This window comes from Coenobita brevimanus, chromosome 33 (assembly GCF_032717465.1).
Source record: "Coenobita brevimanus isolate Jiangsu-jjx chromosome 33, ASM3271746v2, whole genome shotgun sequence".
In the NCBI taxonomy this organism is placed as follows: Eukaryota; Metazoa; Arthropoda; class Malacostraca; order Decapoda; family Coenobitidae; genus Coenobita; species Coenobita brevimanus.
In genome coordinates this window covers 1,120,969-1,142,216 of record NC_136986.1, presented here as the reverse complement: position 1 = coordinate 1,142,216, position 21,248 = coordinate 1,120,969, and the positions used below count along the sequence as shown (strand labels likewise).

General features: G+C 42.1%; 1 protein-coding gene across 1 annotated transcript in view; it reads left to right on the top strand.

The window, feature by feature from the left end:
- Positions 1 to 7,331: 7,331 nt before the first annotated feature.
- LOC145395709 (ionotropic receptor 93a-like) overlaps positions 7,332 to 21,248 on the top strand; it is a 51,642-nt gene continuing 37,725 nt past the window's right edge. The window contains exons 1-6 of the mRNA XM_080269249.1: positions 7,332 to 7,453; positions 8,051 to 8,222; positions 9,938 to 10,014; positions 12,065 to 12,259; positions 13,679 to 13,933; positions 14,803 to 14,937. Coding sequence (XP_080125375.1) covers positions 7,332 to 7,453; positions 8,051 to 8,222; positions 9,938 to 10,014; positions 12,065 to 12,259; positions 13,679 to 13,933; positions 14,803 to 14,937 — 956 coding nt within the window. The remainder of the gene's footprint in view (positions 7,454 to 8,050; positions 8,223 to 9,937; positions 10,015 to 12,064; positions 12,260 to 13,678; positions 13,934 to 14,802; positions 14,938 to 21,248) is intronic.

Genomic DNA, 21,248 nt, shown 5'->3' with positions numbered 1-21,248 from the left:
CGTGAGTATAGAGAAAGTAGGAGGATACAGAGGAAGGTTTCCTTTAAGTCGCCTTAGACAGCCGAGTCTCAGTACTGGGTAGTAGGTGAGGTTTTGAGGAAACGAGGTGGCGTTCAGCAGAGATAAAAATAAAGGAAAGGTTGCGATTGTGCAGAAATAATTAAAAAGTATAAAAACAGAACCAGTTTGCATTAATATTACACTATACTACAGTAGCACATATTTGCACTTGTAATGCAAGTTCATTTCCAGTATAACCTGAAAAAAAAAAAAAAATCTTTATTTCTGGCACTTGTACTGCGAGTTCACGCACTATATCCTGAGATCATTTCCTTACACCAGTACTTTTTCTTATATTCTAAATTCTTCTACGGTACATTCACTTGCTAAGGCAATTTCTTAGTGCACTAGAGGAATGGCACAAGATAATTTCTAGTTCACTATCACAACAAATCCAGTTTGCATGTATATTGCAATGTATTACCAAAACATATTCGCAATTGTACTGAATGTTCACTAGCAGTGTAACCTGAGTGTTTTCTTAAACCCATACATACATTTTATTATATTAGGAACTATTTATATGGTAGGTTGGGGCGCCCATCATCCACTCACTCAATGTAGAGATGCCATATGATCTCTACACTGAGTGACAAGCCGAATGGTTTCCTGTACCTAGGACACCATTTACTACGCTGGGTGGTAACCATATAAAGGGGGTTTCTGGCATGGTTAAGTGTCCCCCAGATTCCCTTATCCAAAATCACCTAGTCATGGCAGTCGTCTGAGAGAGCCTCAAAGGGCCCAATACCTGCCCAGGGCCCCAACCAAATGGGCAGACTCGCGTGGCCATGTGGAATGTGAGAGGTGTGAATGACGAAAGGAAGAGGGTGGAAGTGGTGAATGTGTTCAAGAGTGCGAGATATGTCGTAATGGCATTGTGTTTAACGAAGATAATAGTATGTGAAGTGGAGGAGTGGGAGGATGTGAAATGTGTAAGATTGGGAATGACTGGGTGAGGAAGATGCAAGGAAGGAGTTGCATTGTTTATGAAGGAGGTGTGGCAGAGTGGAATGAGAGACTACAAATGTGTCAACTCGAAGTGTATCTATGTCAAGTTCAAGTTTGACAAGGTGAAAGTGGCAGTGATTGTAGCATATGCACCATGTGAGGACAGAAGTGAGAGAGTGAAAGACAGGTTTTGGGATGATCGTAATGAGGGATATGAATGGAAGAGTAGGTAATGGTCCTGAGGATGACAAAATGAGTTGTTATGGAGTACAAGGAGAAAATGATAATGGGAAGAGACTACAGGATATGTGTCAGGAGAGGAGGTTGTGCATTTGTAACTCGTATTTCGAACACAGAGATTGACATAAATATACATGGTATAGAGGGAACAGGGATCGTGTTGAAACAAGCCTGACTGATTACATGCTCGTAGAGAGGTCACTGATGGGAATGGTTGCTTATCCGAGGGCCATGAGAGGACGATGTGGAGCTCTGTCAGATCATATGATTGTGGTATGCAAGATCAAGCTGAGAGGAGTGAGGTGGATCAGGAGGGAGAGGAACAGTCAGAGAGAAAGACTGAAAGTTGAAAAGCTGAGGATCAAAGAAATGGCAGATGATTACAGGATCAAAGTAGAGAAGGAGATAGAATTAGTGAATTGGAATGAAATGGATCTGGACAGCCTGTGGAATGCATATAGGGATTGCTGAGTTAGGAACGCTATAGAGGTGTGTGGTGTGCCAAGAGTAACAACAAAAAAGAAAGGTACGGCATGGTGGGATGAGAAGGTTAAGAGAGTGGTGGAAGAAAAGTGGAAGAAGTGGATATGTTGTTACAGGAAGGGGTTCAGTTGAATTAAGAACTGAATATGTTCAGAACAAGAAGCACGTAAAGAGACTAGTGAAGAGGAAAAAGAAGGAGATGAAGGAGGATCTAGGATGAAAAATTAATGCGAACTACTCTAAAAAAAGGAAGTTATTCTAGAAAGTGGTGCAGAAATGTAGAAGTGACAGTGGAAAGAAATGTGATGGTGTGAAGGATTTAGGTGGTAGAAAATTAACCCATGTGGATGAAGTTAGGACCAGATGGAAAGAATATTTTGAAAGCCTGATGAATGGGAACAGAGAGAGCAGAGTGGCTGTAAACATGATTGGTTTAGGGGGTGTGCAGAGAAGGAATGCAGTGCCAGGAGACGTGATACTCGCACAGGTGAAGAGTGCTGAGAAGCGGCTGAAAAATGGGAAAGCAGCTGGAGTTGATGAGTTGGATGCAAAGATGCTTAAGTGTAGTGGAAAGAGTGAAATGAAGTGCTTGTTGGAGATATGTACGAAGGCATGGATGAGTGAAACTGTGCCTGCAGAGTGGAAAAAGGCTGTGATTGTACCCCCGTACAAAAATAAAGGTGAGTGGAGTGAGTGCAAGAATTATTATGGCATAAGTTTATTCAGTGTTGTAGGGAAGGTATATGGAAGAATTATTAAAGAGAAAGTAAGAGATATATCAGAAGTCCTAGTGAGTGCTGAACAGAGTGGCTTTACCAGTGGGAGAGGATGTATGGATCAAATATTTGCAGTGAGATAGTAAAGAAGGCTTTTGAGAAGGACCATAAGGTGTTTATGGCATTCATGGATCTGGAAAAAGCATATGACAAAGTGGACAGAGAAGGATTGTGGAAAGTTTTGCGCATGTACGGTGTAGACTGTAAGCTGCTAGGTGCTGTCAGGGGTTTTTATGATGGTAGTGAAGCATGTGTAAGGGTAAATGGGCATCTAAGTGAATGGTTCACGATCGATGTGGGCGTACGACAAGGCTGAGTGATGTCCCATGATCGTTCAATATATATATGGATGGGATGATGAGAGAAGTAAAGACACGAGTAATGGAGAGATGGATGGCGTTGGTAATGACTAATGAATGGAATATCTCAAATTTGTTGTATGCTGATGATGCAGTACTGCGTGCAAGTACCGGACAAGAACTTAGTAGGGTAGTGCAGAGTTTTGCTGATGTCTGTGAGCGTCGTGCCTTGAGAGTATATGTAGAAAAGAGAGTAAATGTTGTAATGTGATGGTTACTCAGAGAAAGGGTGACTCCCAGTGCGATGTTAAAGTGAATGAAGAGAGACTGGAATTGGTGAGAGAGTTCAAGCACCTGGGTACAGTGATAGAAAAGAGACGAAAATGTGCAAAAGAAGTTGAAAGTAGAGTGACACAAGGAGGAAAAGTAGCTGGTGCAATGAAGGCCTTGATAAGAAACAGAGGTTTGAGTGTTGCAGCTGCACGAGGCTTATATGAAGGAGTATTAGTGCCAACTTTAACATATGGATGTGAGACTATGGTGTGGCATGAAAATAAAAAGTCCAGAGTAAGAGCAGTGGAGATGGGACTGCTGGGGAATGTATGTGGAGTACAGAGGGTGGATAAGATACGAATAATGTGATTCATGAAAGATGTGGAGTGAGGAAGTCGGTGGACACCAGAATCGAAGAGAGTGTACTGAGATGGTATGGTCATGTGGAAAGAATGGATAACAACAGAGTGGTGAAAAAGGTATATCTGAGCAAATTCGTAGGAGGGAGGAGGCAAGGTAGGCCAAGAGACGGTGGAGAGATATGGTGGATGAGTGTGTGAGGATGAGGGGTTTGGAAGTCGGTGAGGCCAGAGAACTGACAGCAGATCGAGCTGGTTGGATGAATGTTGTGAGGAGAAGTGCATGATCGGGGTTTTGAACCCCTTTTAACGTGGCAGCGTCCGGATTGACTCTATCGGATATGATTATGTGAAGCTACAGAATGTGATGAATGTTTTTGGTGTATCCGATAGAGCTAGGATTCCGGGGGCTTGAATGATGAGTAAATGGAAGTGTGGCCCATTGGTTTGGGCAAATTTGGGCTGTCTGGACACTTCTACTCCTCACCCTGTGCTAGGGTGGGAAAGAAGGTCCGGATGATGATGATGATGATGATGATGATGATGATGACAATTTCTTATGTAGTAAGATTACTATATACACTAGTTACACTTTCCCACACACCAGTGACTGAAGAAATCTCCTTTAAGTTACTGCACTGGTAGAGCATTTGCTTGTGATCCTGCTGCCTTCACTGACAGTTCAGTCAGACATGGCACTGCCTGGATAGTTTTTAACCTGCAGGTGCCAGGGTTCACCATGCGGTGAAACGTGAGGTAGCCTGCCTGGGTGACCCTGTCAGGCATTACTGCAGCACTGTGTCCTTGATGTAGCAGTTATGCCAACAACCTGTCTGACCAGTATGAATGCATTCATAATGATGATAGCAGAAAGGTGTAGAAACACCTTCTTTTACCACCTGCAGCACATCCCACTTCTCATGCCAGTGGATGACCAACATGTAACCCCATTTCTTGATGAGTAATGCATCATTCTCGGACTTGGCAGGGATAATGCGGTAGTGCTTCCTACTTGGCTTGACAGTACCACTGGTTCATGTCCCATCTTCAAGGAGAAACTTGGCAGTTACATCATAGAAGAGAAACACAGGCGGTTACATTATCGTCTCGCTAGATGAGCGATAACTACAAAGTCCAGCATATATCCAATCTTGCAGTCACAAGGAACAACGACTGATGCATAAGCGATGACGTTCGACGATGTGTATTGGATAAATGCCAGTCAACCCCAGAACAACATATGACACTCAACAGCCACAGCTCTATGGAAAGACGAAAAAAACGGAAGCACCTTTTAGCATGGTCAGAATTGGGCAAATTTTCCACGCCCTGTCTCTGGGTAAGGGTCACACGTCTGGGGAGCAGGAACCATAATATGGCAAAGGCCTCTGTAATGTGCCATGTACCTCCCAAAGACAGGTGTGGCTGTGTGGTCGTCCATGATCCAATAGTCCTGTATAGCATGCCTTTTTTATGTGTGCCATCAGTACGGGGAGAGCTTGCCACACGTATAATTCTCCGAATTCAGCAGGATATCATTCCGTCATGTTTGCTCTTGTCACAGGAAGGGATAATCCAGTGTAGGGAGAGTTTCTGGTGATAATGATCCTGTGCCCAGGTATTCGTTCACGGACAATGAAAAAAAAAAAACTTGAAAAATCCCTGATGCATAAATTGCCTGTCCACGGAAAATTAGCCCAAATACTTGCCTGAGGATCATCAAAAGCAGCCTCCATGGGCTGAAATCCTTTCCCTTCCTTTCACATAATAATTTTGATTATCCCCACATTTGGCTGATGGGAACTAGGGCAATGGGCACGTACACCATGTACACCATGGCCAAAGATATGCATAAATCTCCGTTATTGTCTAGGAGTCCATATTCCCCTTTGAAATTTAACTGTAGTCATTTGTGTCGAGTCCATATTGCCTAACCAGAGTATATTCATTGTTTTTCCTTCCAAATATTGCGTGGGACACCCTCTTATGCACTTGTGTGTCATTTAACCCGCCCTGTCCTGGAGACGTGAATACACGTCCTCACATGTTGTGCACTCATATCCTGGAGACGTAAATTAACGCGGCAACATTGCAAGCTCCCTAATTTGCACAATTTTCAATTTTTGTGAGTGATTTTTGGCACGTATACACGGGACACATTCTTCTACACGATACCAGGCAGGGACAATGCCTTACCCAGCATGACCTCCTCCCCCCCCTGCATGACCTTTTCTCAGCAATTCAACTGTTATCAGTGACTTGGCCAGTAAAGCCATGTCATGCCACGGTACAAAATTCAGGGTCAGAGTGATTCCCCAATCGATGACAATGTGGAGGGCAAACATTAGAGTAAGAAACAGTCAGAAATGATGATCAGGTAATGTGGCAAAAAAAAGTCAGGAATCGTGATGAGTTAGTGAGTGAAACAATGCTTATAATGCCTATATTACCGTTTGAAAACCAATATACTCTCGTACTACATTTAAATTCGTACCAAGAAAATAAATAAATACCATTTATGAGTGGTGTAGAATAGTTATCCTCCCATAGAACTCGTTTTCTTTGCAGCCAGCCTGATAGAAAACCCTGTAAGGTAAGGAGGTATTCCTACCTGGATCGAGTATTTTAAACCTCAGGTGAGCGATTTCTCTATGAATTTTCAATGTTTCTCACCAAAAGCGGATGTTTAAGAAAAAAAAAAAAAGGTCCAAAAATGTCGGGACTGGGACGTACCACTGCCCAGAAAACGTCAGTATGGAGCAGGTTAAATAGCTTTAAGAACGGTGTATATGTAATCATAGACGAGATCTTAGCACCTTCAGAACCGTAACGTCTCATAAGTTTTAATTGAGAGTAAAACCAAAGAATTTAAGTTGAGTTTGGAAGAAGTTTTTGCTGTGAATGATTTGATGAAGGCTATTTTTCACTCCTGTAATCAAAAACCTCCAAAGTTGAATAAAATCATCTAGCGATTGTAGGAATCCCCCCTCCCCCCAAAAAAATGAATAAATAAAAGACACGGTAATATCTAGGTGGAATATATACACGAACACTTTTGAGCAATAGTATCTGCCAACCCTCCAATTTTCCCAACAAATACAAGGAAATCGTAGCCAGAGTTCCACACCAAATAAAAGCCTGCTGTCCAGTGCTGAGTTGGTAGTTCAAAGCTTTGCTGGACTGAAGAAAGAACAATGTACAATGATCTTATTACTTGTCCGTCTGTATTCTCATTTTTCCCCTTCATTATAATTTGTCCCAGACTTTTTTTTATCTTATTTCACACAGCCAAGAGGCAGAATAAAAATTTTGGTGGTTATATATCCTTTCATTGACAATTTTCATGACCAGCAACATATCATAGTCCTGATATCTAGTTACAGCTTAGCCTTCAGGATGGAGAGGTGATAATATTAGGCCAAGTTAAAGTGAAAAGAGTAGAGTAAGTGGTCTTTATCCCGTGAGAAACCCTGAATACGACTTTGTTTCGGCGAGAGAAAAACAGTGACGAGTATATAGAACCAATGGCTCACGTAGGAAGCAAATAACTGAGCAAGATTTATTACTAGAAAACATCCAAGGCATCGAAAAGATGGCCCTATGTGATGAACAGACTATAAGTGGAATTAACTTCATATATATATTATTTTCGTTCATTCCTGCTACCGACAGAATATTTCACTCAGGAGACAATTTTCAGACTGAGGGGTTAGTTATACTACTCTTCACGAAGGGGTTAAATTATAGCCTCGATTAGATATAACTTCCAAAGACTACATGAAACTCTCTTCATTAGCTAAAGGAAATGATGAATTATACCCATGTAGTGTAGAGGGAATAAAGATAATTCATTCTGCCTGAAAACTATAAACGTATTGTGCAGGTACAGCATGTTGGTTCACTTGCCGTACAGTCCTGACGGTGCTCGGGTGATGCAAGTGGCTTCCTGGACCCCCACATCAGGTCTACGCTATCTCACACCTCCCACCCTTTTCCTGGAGAAATACACCAAGTAATGTGTACAGATTACTGGCCATTTCAGAACTGGAGTATCTTATGTACTCTGTTGAAATTACTGGCATTACAAAACTGGAAAAACATAAGTAATGTATCCAAATTAAGAATTTAGACTGAGCTATACCCATTTCATTCTAATCTGGCTTAAAACTGCTGTCTCTTCGTCTTGAATGGGTTTAACAAGAGATTAACACTAGAATATGGTGCTAGTCATGAGAAAGTGTTATGGAAATGAAGTAGAGACATAGCTTTGAATATTTCTGTATCTGAGGTATGTGAAATATGTAGTGAAATGTTGAATATCTAGTATAAATTAGTCTAAAACAGGTATAACTTGTAACTGACAGTATACATGTTATGTACAATGTAATGAAAGAGAACATCGAGCCGCGAAACAGTTACTTAAATGAAATTAATATCAGTAATCCAGTAATAATGATCAAATTTTTTTATGGAGTACCTATACTTGCTTTGAATAATACGCAATAGCTTTTATTCCTACAGGATTATCATAGGTTGAATAAAAAGTCACTTCCACCTAATGTTGCACTGCAACTTCCGTCCGATCAGAATATTACATTATTTTTGGCAGTTTCTATGGCGCGACGATAAACGTGACGGCGTTTACATATGAACCCTACTGGAGAGAGTCCACCGATGGCTACACCACCAGGTACTCAGGCACTGACTACAACCAGCTGGTTACGGTTGCCCAGGCCCTGAATTTTACTTTCCGTGTCCTTCCATCACGCAGCTGGAACGAGGTGAGAATTATTACTTGTCTGCATTCAAACTTTTGCTGTTACTATCTGTTGCTGTTGTAAATGAATTAATTTGAATATTACATCGGGTTTTAATATCAGCATCGTTTTGTAATATTTAGTAGCCCACTCACTTTCTTATGTGATATGCCAGCGATTATTTAAAATACGATCTCTACAGAAACTGCATTGTTTTCCACAAAATTAATATTCAGAAAGTATTCACTGAAAGGGTTTGGATTTGATCTCTTGATCTCAATTTGGCTGCTACTGCCAGAAACCTAATTTCAAATAACATGTCATTTCTTGTAAGGTGTTATTCAAACTCGATTCAGCTCCAGTATATCAGTGTCTACATTATCATCCTAGATGAAATGTGTAATCATACTGAAACAGCACTTTAACTTCTCCACTGTCCTCAGTGATGATCGATGTCGATCAATGAAACATAAGTACAAACTGTCGCTGGCATCGGTCTCGTCAGTGCCACCTAGAACTGCATGATAAACCCCAAGGATATCCTATTTGGTGTCTTTTATGAACCCACAGTATGTACAGTCTAAGACAAAAGTCGTGTCGCGATTTTTGGTGAAGACATCTGATAAAAGGCTAACCTTTAGGGCATGCCAGTCTCTAATGCGTTACTGGGGTAGGACTCTCAGATTGTTTCGCGACTGACATTAAATCATCGGACAAAGCAGCGACACGACTTTTGTCTTAGGCTGTACGTAGATAATATCAACCATAGTGCACCGCTGTTTGTGAGTGACGTCGTTTTTTCTTGATTTGTTATGCACCGATGGATTTCTTTCGACTCTACCTATGTATTGATATATATCGCATTATTTACGCGATGTTATTAAATTTATTATTTAAAGGATGTTTTTATATTCTTATAAAGTTTGGTACCGAAAGCAAGAATTTATGTTTCATTCTATTTATTCCCTAACTGGTAAAATTAGAACATAAAAAGAAAATTGCCTTAGATCGTCCATTATCCCTGGAGAGTTTGCTGGCTTTGTCCAAGGGATAATTTTGACTCTGTAAGGAGTTCTCTCTCTCTCTCTCTCTCTCTCTCTCTCTCTCTCTCTCTGTCGCGTTCAAAACACAGTGGAGGTAAAGGAATACCTTCCTGTCATCCCCCTGCTTCTTTGTGGCAGGGTGCTTCTCACACTTCACTGAAGCGTTACATATCCTGCCATATTTTACTGACATTTCAAAGATCATTACTCTTCTGAAGTGAATGCCTCTGTCCCTCCCCAATAACGCAAGCCATATAACATCCGCCAAGCAGTGAACCCTAGTCCCCTTTCCTGTTTGCAAGGGTTACCGGTTTTCTCAGTCAACGTGTATAAAAATAAATCAGGAACTGTCCTCATTCTGTATTTCACACTGCCTATGACCTCTAAACTTTTAAACCATGTGTCCAGTCCAGACATCTCGAAATAAACGTGACGATTTTTTTCTCGTTCTGCCTAGGAAGAACAATACATTATTATACTTGGAGCCTTTGGCTCGTACTTTATTATGCACTAAAATGATCAGTTTCTTTCAAATTAGGAAGGGCATCTTGTTGATCAGATTTCAGGAATGCTACATCATAACTCTTACTTCGAAATATTTCCCTGAAAGAATTTATGGTAAAAATGACACACGAGAATATATATATATAAGCTGGGTCTTTCATTTATGTATTTTAATGTTATATTTACTTGCAGGTGGCAGATCAGGTGCAGATTCGTAAAACATTCATGGCAACAGTGATGTATCCTGTTCTTCCACAAGAACTAGAGAGGTGAGATTCTAAGCTAAGGGTAACCTTTGCACTGCAGTGTTCACTGTTGTTATTGATAATCCGGTTCAATTCCAGATAGTTTTATGCAGCAAAGAAAAGCTATACATTGTCAAAAGATAGAGATAGCCTATCTAATCTGAAATTGCCTAATGTCTTATTAATTATAGATAACTTAAGTGATGAGGAAAATAATTTTTGAATTTTGTTTTACTTGCTGAAGTGAAGTAACTAAAAGATGAATCTGTCAGTGCACAAAAGTCAAGAGCATTCTTCTAATGACTGCCTACAAATGTGGAACTGCATTCTGTATATATTGCCTTCTTTTGCTTGTTCAGAATAATAACTGTTCCTTTGGTCCACTTATGTTACTAAGCAACATTAGTAAGCCTAAGAAAGTCCATCCCATAATGAAGGGGTTAGAAACTGGCTCGGTTAACTCATCTTTTAAAAAGAATCTTATTTCAGCCGATGAAAACAAAAATGTCAGTATCAACATGTTATAGTCTGGTAGTGCATCCAAGAAGGACTATAGATTCAACTACGAAAAAAATATTTACCTACGCCTAATTCTTGGTTATTTTCGTCTTCCCAACATAATAAACAGAACTGGGAAGGATAGATGGATGGGAAGATTATGATGGTGTTGTAAATAATATACCATAGCTTCTTGTAGTCTGACAGTGTTCAATGGTAAAGGAAATGATCTGGAGGGTATGCATGGAGCCATGGGAAGATGATAAAGCTGGAAATGTAAAAAAAAATCTGTAATTTTTCGGTAGTTTCCAGATGGGACTTCAGTTTCAGTTGTAATAATAATAATAATAATAATAATAATAATAATAATAATAATATTATTATTATTATTATTATTATTATTATTATCTGCGATAGCGAAGCTGGTATTGTTTTCAATCTGTCCGTCTTTCTTTCCGTCTGTCAGTGTTTCTGTTGGCACATAACTTCGCAACCGCTCAAGATATCATTACAAAGTTTTACAGGCCTGTAGTAGATAAAAAATCGATAATGAGTTCGAAATTGGTGAAAGTAGGTCAAGCTCTGTGTGTCTGTTACCATGATAAATTCGCAACCGCTCAAGATATCATCACAAAATTTTACAGGTGTGTAGTAGGGATGAAAACCTACGAGTTAGAAATTGGTGAAAGTAGGTCAAGGTCAAGGTCATATTCCAAGCTGCGCTAGATATGTATCGGCTTGCGGCTGGTGTGATTCACCCGTTGGGAGGGCCTCTAGTTATCGCCCACCTTACGAAGTGGAGCAATAATGTTTTTCCCTGCCTCAGTGTGTGTGTGTGTGTGTGTGTGTGTGTGTGTGTGTGTGTGTGTGTGTGTGTGTGTGTGTGTGTGTGTTCCCATTGCACCTCATGAACGGCTTGAGCTATCAACATGAAACCTTCAGGGCCTCAAGATATGGCCAAAATATTGGCCGAGTTCAAAAGTCGCCACACGGGGTCAAGGTCAAGGTCACCAAAATGGCTGCCATAGGTCAACTATTTTTTATCACCCGCCTTTAGCACCATTATATCTCATGAACGGCTTGAGCTATTAACATGAATCCTTCAGGGTATCAAGTTATGGCCAAAATCTTGGCCGAGTTCGAGAATGGGCACTCGGGGTCAAGTTTTAGGTCGAAACATGGCTGCCAAAAATCAAGTATTATTTACAGAACGCCTGTGGCACAATTATATCTCATAAACGGCTTGAGCTATCAACAGGAAACCTTCAGCATATCAAGATATGGCCAAAATCTTGGACTTGTTCAACAGTATATTTTGGTGGGCAATTAGCATCTGGATTCCGAATGCTTTACTTTCATTCTTAAAAACTGTATTATTATTTTTGTTATTATTGATATTATTATTATTATAACTTATTGTTTTTATTATTAATAATTTATTATTATTATTATTATTATTATTATTACTACTACTACTATTATTTTTCTTCGAAACAATTTCTTTCCTATGGTTAGATGGAACAAATGGCTATAACATCTACAGATGTAGCCTCTTTAATTATACCAATGTTTCCAGATGGGATTTCACCTTCGTCTATGATCAAACTGCTGGTAAATTCGCCATGGCCACGCCGGTCATAACACCCAGTTGGCTGAGCTTCTACTACCCACTGAGTGGCCAAGTGTGGATCTGTGTCTTGGCTTGTACGCTGACTGTCTGCTTCACACTTGTCAAGGTAAACATGCAAGTGGTCAGGCACGGCAGCATCCAGTATTAGTAATAACAGGCAACAGAAAACGGTTCCTTATGTTATTATTATTAGTATTATTTATTATTATTATTATTATTATTATTATTATTATTATTAGTAGTAGTAGTAGTAGTAGTATTGCTGTTGTTGTTGTTGTTGTTGTTGTGGTTGTTGTTTATCATTAATAAGTCAGACGTGGGACATTCTCAATTAGCAGCCCGGGGCTGTCTTCCAGTGTTAGTTACACACGAAATTATATTTTCACAAGGCAGTGCTTCTGTTTAGCTCCTTCAGGATTTTTACACAAATGTGCTTTACTCTAACGAAGCACAGTATGGTTTTTCATTTTAGCGAATTCCAGTATGGTGCCATATCTGTCTGTTGCCATTATTGTTTATTGTTTTATACTCACCGAGGACAATGGTGCATTTAACCCTCTCATGGTCGTGTTTTTGTTCTTCCCTTTTACATAACATGAGCCAACAGTATTCGATTTACATTTATGTGAATGTGTCAGTGGAGACAGTTGCTTATTCTGGTACGATGAACACTGCCTTGGTGAGGCTAATTCTATTATCTTTTCCAGTTAACTCCAGAGGATAGGTTCAAGTGACTGTTTGACATGAGACTCACAGGTGAAAATCAGAGTGAGCGATAAAGACATATAATGGAAAAATATTTGTTTCATTTTACAGCTACAAGTACAATGACCCTTCTTGGATGATGTGAGATTCATGCAATAAGAAATTAAAGAATATACAGTATATTGCTGTTTTTATACAACATATCCTTAAACACTTTGCTGGAATATATATTAATGGTACACATGAGTAAAGAATGGGTTCGGATTGTTACTTCCACCCCGAGCCTATAATACAGCCACCACTGTCATGTAAGTAGTAGGCTACTTCACACTTGTTGATTTCTTGAAACCATAGTATGTAATTGTTAATTAATTTTGCTTTCATACAGTTTTAATTTGGTCTGCCTTTTTCGACGAAGAAAGAACTTTAGCCATTCCTAATCAAATGAACTCTAAAATAATGAATAATACATCATACCTTCACTATAACCAGTATCTGTCTATTCCATGACATTTTCACTATTTTTGAGTGTGCAATATGTAGCCGAAAAATTGCATTAAGAAATGCAGAAAAAGATCATAATTACTTTACGAAACGGGACATACCAAGCAGCTCCGCCAAAAAAAAAAAAAAAAAAAAAATGGTGCGAATGACCTCATTAGAATTGTGTGTCTTCCTGACGGTAGCAGATGCGAGGAGGTACACTTTCTTTCATGGCTCGTATTATCAAAACCATTCCACTGTCCCAAACATCACTGCTCGCCCCTATGACACAATAAAGAAACAGCTACACATTCATATAATTGTATATATACGTATATCACTGTATATGTATGTTTTACAGATTACGAGGAGGAAAACGTGGCAAACGCGGCATGGAGTGCTGAGTACTGGCTCGGTGGTGTTGGAGTCTGTGGGCACCGTGTTGGGCCAGGGACTATACGGACGCCTCTCAACCAGCCACTCCAACCACATCCTGGTCGGCACTTGGTTGTTCTTCAGTGTGGTGGTGGGCACAGCATATCGTGCCAGCCTCATCGCTTCCCTCACCCTCCCAAGGCTGCCACCCAGACCAGAGACAGTTGAGGAGATGGTCAAAGTAGTTGACAGGTGAGATATCGAAGAACAAACGTTTGGATGAAAAGATGTTGGATGAAACTGAAATGGAAGTTCTGTTTTTCCCCTCATTAACCAACACGTCACAGTGGGTTAGTTTTCATTCAGCAGCTGGTGTTTTATTCAAATCCTTCGATATGGTACTTTCAGCCCTGATTGTTCAGAAGCAGGGCAACACTGAAAGAATCAGTAAATGGTGTTCTCAAGTACCACGTAATACATCGTCCGGGTTTACTTTTTTTTTTTTTTTTTTTTTTTTTTTTTTTTTACATTTGTGCTCACCGCTCTCGTAACCTTATTCACTTCCACATGCCTTGTTCTCCAGGCAGATCACTGACGTACGGTCTTTCGCTTATTCTTCCTCCAGTGTCTGCCTTAATATGTGGACTAGATTTCCACATCCTATAGCACTTTGGAAATTGTTCAATACATTGTGCATCATATATTCAGACATTTGTGTAACTTTATTATTGTTCCTATATTACAATACGATAAATGCAAGGAATGTGCTGTAATAAACGGTAGACAGAAAGACCAAATAAAAACACTCTAGCTCTATAGGTCTTTCAGTTTAACTTGCCCCATTTTTTTATTTGTAGCTTATTTCACGAAACTCAGTGGCAGGAAGCGACAATACTACGTCTTGCTTTCTTTCCATTGCACTTCTTCGTGACTGGCATCATATCTTGGTTTTAGTTAATTGTCACAAGTTAACATTCGAAATGCAAATATGGCAATTTTAGGCCACTTTTAAAGTTAACAAAAAAATTCTAAATATCTTGAAGTTAAGTTTTGGTATTGCGTTATTTTAGAGGCTTCAGTAGTAATACTAATTAAACAATTTTTATTTGTACATGTTACAGGGTGACAATAAGATCTTCTAATGGTACATACAAGAAGTTCTATTTACACTCTGAATCAAGTACCTTTAGAGAACTTGGGAGGATGATGGTCGAGAAAGATGATAAGGACGGACTCAACGCAGCTCTGAAGATGAAGTGAGTTAGTTTTCTTACAGTGATACTTTTTATTTAAATAACAGAATAGAGAAAGGAAAAACAAATGACTAAATAAATCCATACACATAATTACTGGTGTCCTCGATTCATAAAAATCTGTAACAGCTGTTCTTGAAAAGCTGAAGGTTGAAGTTTGGGGGGAAACAACTCTTGGAAAGCGAGTTGCAAAGAGATGCAGTTCAGGGAATAACAGATTACTGATAGACAGAAGTTCTGCAATATGGCAGTGTGACATTCCAGTCATGAGTGCTCCCAGATGCCCATGTACAGCTCCGTTCACAAATTCGTACTACACCCAAAGTGGAAGGCACAAGTCTCGGTCCGCTCTTTCTGGACGACATGTTAATACCCCGAACTTCTCGACACCACGGAGAGAGAAACAAGTACCGAAGCAGTTTCAGTCACACAGCGAATGCTAAATTTGTAATGAAATGGATATTTACTTAAATATTGGCAAGTATTATTACAGATTAATGAAGGAAATACCTGGACATTCTGCAGCTGTGATGAAAACACGTATAAAAATAACAATTTGGGGGAGGCGTAGCTCAGTCGGTAGAGAGGTGGCCTGCCGTTCTAACGGACCCAGGTTCAAATCCCCGCTGGAGCAGGGAACAGTTTAAGCATTTGAATTTCATTAAATCAGGCTTTAAAGATCTAGCAGAAGACCCGCCGACATGTCGTAAAAATACCCCCGCTAATACCAATACACCAGTCCTGTATGAGACAGTCCTAGCATGTATTCGATATGGATGGTGGGTGTTAACGCCGAAGTGGTGATATGTAGAGGCGTATGGTATGTAGGAGGAGTGCTGGGTCTTGATAGCGGGCTGTGAAGCCTATGCCCAGAGTCGGACACATAAAAAAAAGAAAAATCAAATACACAAATAGAGGCAAATGAAGATAATGTCTGATTTGCAGCATTAAATGATTTATGATCTTAATATTCTCTCACTGAAACACACACACACACACACACACACACACACACACACACACACACACACACACAAGAACAACAATAGCCACCACGACCACCGACGCCACCACCTGCCACCTACCACAACCACCGACCAGCACCCCATCACCAACGCCGCCGCCACCACCCACCAAAACAGCCGCTGTCACCACCCACCACCACCATCGCCTCGCGCCAACAACCACCATCCACCACCATCACCGCCGACGCCTAAACAAATCGCATATGAAGTCTACTTGAGCCGTCCTATTTGTGTGGAAAGGCCATGGAACACATAGTTATTACGTGTGAATGAACTTGCTTCTAGCAAGCGGTGGATAAGAAATAAGGATAATTATACGGATGTTTTCAAATATCCGTATAGTTATCCTTTCTCGTGTGTATATATATATATATATTGTTACGTTGTCCGCCTTTCCCTTCCCACGGATGCAGCCGTTACAGCTGGGCTAGGGGGATTATGCAGTATGTATCCGCGTCATTCGCGGAGTTTATATTAGCGAGTGTTACAAGTTCTTTTGTTTCTTTCGTTCCTGCCACTGAGGGCAATTTTATTTAATACCATGCTGAGAATGCATTTGATTATTTTGATTGTCTTGTGTGAGCTACCAGTATATTTAATGATGTTTTGCTTGCATTAGAAGTACCAGTTTATTGTAGAGAGAGAGAGGGGCACGAATATAAGTTCTTATTAATTAATTTGATTATGCGTTCGCGCTTGGCCGTGCGCGAGCCTTGATCAGGGTCAGTGTCTTCCCAGCCAGCTTTAGTGTCGGGTGCTTGTGCACTCTCTCTCTCTCCCCAGTCATTTTTATGCCGAGCTGGCGTTTTCATTTAAGTTTATTTTTATTCTTCTGTTGCTGACTGAGGAAAGTAGTTATTTTATTTTGTTTTTGTAACCGTGTTGTCTTTGGAGGGCCAGTTTGGCTCACCGTGGTCTTCTCGCTGCCTTTGTTAACGTTCCCCAACACACGTACATACACACACACACCCCTAACCCCTACATAGTTAATCCCATCTCTTTGCTCAAGGCTAGTGAGAACCATCGTGAGCTACTAACTGCGTTCCCCCCTTGGACACGGGTTAAGTAGAAAGTCGTCACCACCGGAAGTAAGTGGGAGGTGTTCCTGTAGGCTGTCTCGGGCGGTATTACTTCCGGTAGTGACGATAGTAGGCTAGATCTATAGGTAGGCTGTTCCGTTTTATTATCACAGTACAGAGTGTTGCGTTTTAGTTTTTCCGTTGCGCAGTTTTTCTCTAGTTTGCGGAGTGTCAGTGCCGGGGTCTGTGTTATTTTTGCAACGCAGTGGAGGCCGATCATCTAAGGCTGACTTGTTGTCTTTTTTGTAATAGCCCCGGGCTGGCGCCACCGTAACAGTGGCGACCTCGCACCAGGATATCCTAACAGTGCCTTCTTCTTGCTAGGATATCGTTATCTTGGCTTTCTCTGTACTTTGAGGTGAAGTTGATGTGTTTTGTAGTTTCTCAGTCAGCATTAGTATTTCATTATTTAGTACTGCCATTGATTTGTCGCCATGGAGTCACGCGTGTCTACACCAGATCGCGTACGTGCTGAGTCACCTGTGGATATGGAAAATATGGAACAACGAGAGGCACATAGCAAAGGTACTCCCCGTGTGAGCCCTGAGTTTGACTATGGTGCTGAAATGCCTCGTTTCGCTACCCCACTATTACCATCTATGATGCCGCCGAGCCAGTTTAGAGCAGTTCCCCCAGGGATGTCTGGTGCTTTCCCTGGAGTTGTTCATTCCACTCCCATATACCCTGGAGCCTTGTCACCGGAGGCTCAGTTGCAGTTGGAGTTGAAAAAGATGGAGATGGAAATGCAGCGTGAAAAAGAAGAGAGGGAGATGCAGCGTGCAAAAGAAGAGAGGGAGATGGAGATGCAGCGTGCAAAAGAAGAGAGGGAGATGGAAATGCAGCGTGCCAGAGAGAAAGAAGAGAGGGAGATGGAGATGCAGCGTGAAAAAATGCGATTTGAGCTGGAGAAGACTCGCTTGGAGGTGACTGCTAATAGACCAACTTCAGATACCCAAACCTCAGGCCGTGCAGAGGATAGGGAGAGTTGGTTCTCAAGGAGTCTAAAATTAGTGCCAGCATTTGATGAGTTGAAGGTGACAGAATGGTTTGTTAGATTTGAAAAGAAGGCTAGGGAGTTTGAGTGGCCAAGGCAGCGCTGGGTGGGGTTAGTATCTAATGTGCTGAAGGGAAAAGCCTTGGAAGTGTATAATAGGTTGAGCCCTGAGGATGTAGATGATTATGATGAATTTAAAACAGCCATCCTGAAGGCATATGAACTTAGACCAGAGGCTTATCGGTTGTTGTTCCGTGGTGCTCGGAAAAGGCCTGCTGACACCTATATGGCCTACGCTAGGTATCTGGAGGAGAGGTTAGACGAGTGGTTGCTGAGTGAGAGCGCCACTTCGTATAACGAGGTGCGTGAACTGCTTTTGATGGAACATTTTACCAACATGGCTGACAAAGAAATTGGTGTTAAAATTAGGGAGAAGAGATTTAAGACCGTGAAGGAAGCAGCGACGTGGGCTGATGACCGGGTGTTTGCCTTGCGGAGTATGGGGGTTAAGTATGCTAATTTTCAGTATTCCAGGGAGAGGACTGTGAGTGGCCCTGCCTGGGATAAATCTCCGTGAATCAGTCCAAGGGGAAGTTCAGAGGAGAAAAAGAATTCAGGGAGAAAGAGCCCTGTATCCAGTTCGAAGCTAGTTTGTTACTTTTGCAAACAGAGTGGGCACATCAAGCCTAACTGCCCTAAGTGGAAGGCCTCCCAAAATGCCAAACCAGTGGCACTAATTGTAGGTTCGAGTCAGGTGAACGAGAGGAGTTGGGAGAGTGGTAACGGTGAGGGAGAAGTCTGTGGAAAGCTGGAGTGCAGCCGGCTGTGCTCGCTGCCAGCTCAGGCTGAAAAGGTTACCCAACATGCTACGCTACCTCCGGATGAACTGCCTCAGAAATCGTCCCTAGACTGGTGTAAACCTTTTATATGTCACGGCACAGTGAAAATTCTTGGGATCAGTTATCCAGTTACTGTGGCTCGTGATACCTGTGCACAACAGTCTGTGTGCAGAAACGTGACTGGAGGGCCTGTAAACTCAGGGAAGTATGTGCTGTGTAGAGGCATGAACTCAGATGAATACTATGATTATGTTCATGTGGAACTCGATTGCCCCATTGTTCAGGCTGCAGCTCAAGTAGCTGTTGCTGATGTAATGCCACTAGAGGGGGTTGATTTTCTGCTGGGGAACGACCTGGCTGGAGAGAAAGTATTTCCATCTCTTCCCCCACCAGTTGTTGTGGCAGAGAAGTGTTTTGACGCCCCAGAAATTGGTATTGAAGTTGATGCAGAAGTGGAAGCCATGTTCCCGGTCTGTGCAATTACACGATCTATGGCACAGGTTGCAGCCGGGAGGAAGAACTGGTGAAGTCACAGGTTCTTGGGGTCGACTGTGGTGAGGCAGGGCCACCAATGGAGGAACCTAGTGAGCAGAGTGTTGCTGTGGTGGGTGAGGAGAGTGGGAATGCGTGCATGGGTGCCGCCCCACTTCCCACTCAGGACACTAGAGGTGGTGCTGAGTGTGTCTGTGTGGAGACTGAACCCAGCCCACCGACTGAATTAGAAGAATTTCAGGACGCTGGGGTCGACTGCGGGGATGCAGGACCACCGTCAAACGCGCCTGAGGAACAGAGTGCCTCTGTTGAGGGTAGAGGTGATGATGTCCGTGTGGAGTCTGACATTCCTACCCCTGTCGAGTGTACTAGAGGTGACGCTGAGATTGATCGCCCTTCGCAATCCAGTGTCCCGACCAGTCCCTTATCTCAGTCCTCAGTAGAGCTGGCGGGTGTTGGGCCAGCAGAATTGAGGGTGAAGCAACAGGAGGATGTAACATTAAAGCCCTTGTTTGCTCGAGTAGGGGAAGAAAGAAGTATGGAGTGTGGTAAGGAGGAGTTCCTGATTAAAGATAATGTTTTACATCGCCGATGGACGCCCACTGGCGCCACGGTAGATGGAGGAGTGAGTGAGTTAGTGCAGGTGGCGGTGCCTGTGCAGTATAGGGTGCCGTTAATACAGTTAGCACATGAGGGACCTTTAGCGGGTCACTTGGGAAACAGAAAGACAGTGCAGCGCTTAAGATATAATTTTTGGTGGCCAAGTATGCCGGGACAAGTTGCTGCGTACATCAAGAGCTGTCACACGTGTCAGATGGTGGGCAAGCCTAATCAAGTTCTTCCTGTGGCCCCTTTGACTCCCATTCCTGCAGTTGAACCTCCGTTTACCCGGGTAATCATTGATATTGTGGGCCCTTTACCTCCTACTTCTGCTGGAAACAAGTATCTGTTAACCATAATGGATGTTACAACACGATACCCAGAGGCTATACCAATCAGAAGCATGCAGGCGAAGTCAGTAGTCAAGCAACTTATCCTGTTCTTTACTCATTTTGGCCTGCCCAAGGAGTTGCAGTCAGACCGTGGAGTAAATTTTACATCTAATTTATTTAAGCAGACAATGACAGAGTTGGGCATCAAACACATTTTGTCCAGTGCCTACCATCCGCAGTCACAAGGTGCCCTGGAGAGGCATCATCAGACCTTAAAGACCATGCTGCGCACCTTCTGCTATGATAGTGGAAAGGATTGGGACCTAGCGGTACCCTTTGTTATGTTTGCAGTGAGAGAGGTACCAACTGAGTCGTTTGGTTTTTCACCCAATGAGTTAGTGTTTGGGCACAGAGTTCGTGGTCCCTTGGATGTGGTGCGAGAGGCCTGGAGTAACAACAAATCTGACAACCAGGAATCCATGCTTGACTATGTCTGCCGCACTCGGAAGAGACTGCATTGCGCTTTAGAGCTTGCCCGTGACCATCTAATCGGGGCTCAAGCGAAAATGAAGGCTCATTATGATAAGAAGGTCAGAAGTCGTGAGTTTAAGCAAGGAGATGAAGTTTTGGCACTGCTGCCCATGCAAGGAAAACCTCTGGCAGCTAGATTCAGTGGTCCTTATATTGTGAAGAAGAGAGTTGGGGAACTTGACTATCTAATTGTTACCCCAGATAGGCGGAAGAGTACTCAGTTGTGCCACATTAATATGTTGAAGCCATACTATCGCCCAGTTGATTCTCATTGTGGGATGACTGCTGATGTCTCTCACCTGGGATGTGAAGGACGGGAAAGAGAGGACGTGGCATCAAAGGGACGTGCTGTGAAGGGAGCTGTTGGTGCCGGTGATGTGAGTAGTGGACCAGGGTTACAGCCACAGTCCCTGGAAGGTGAC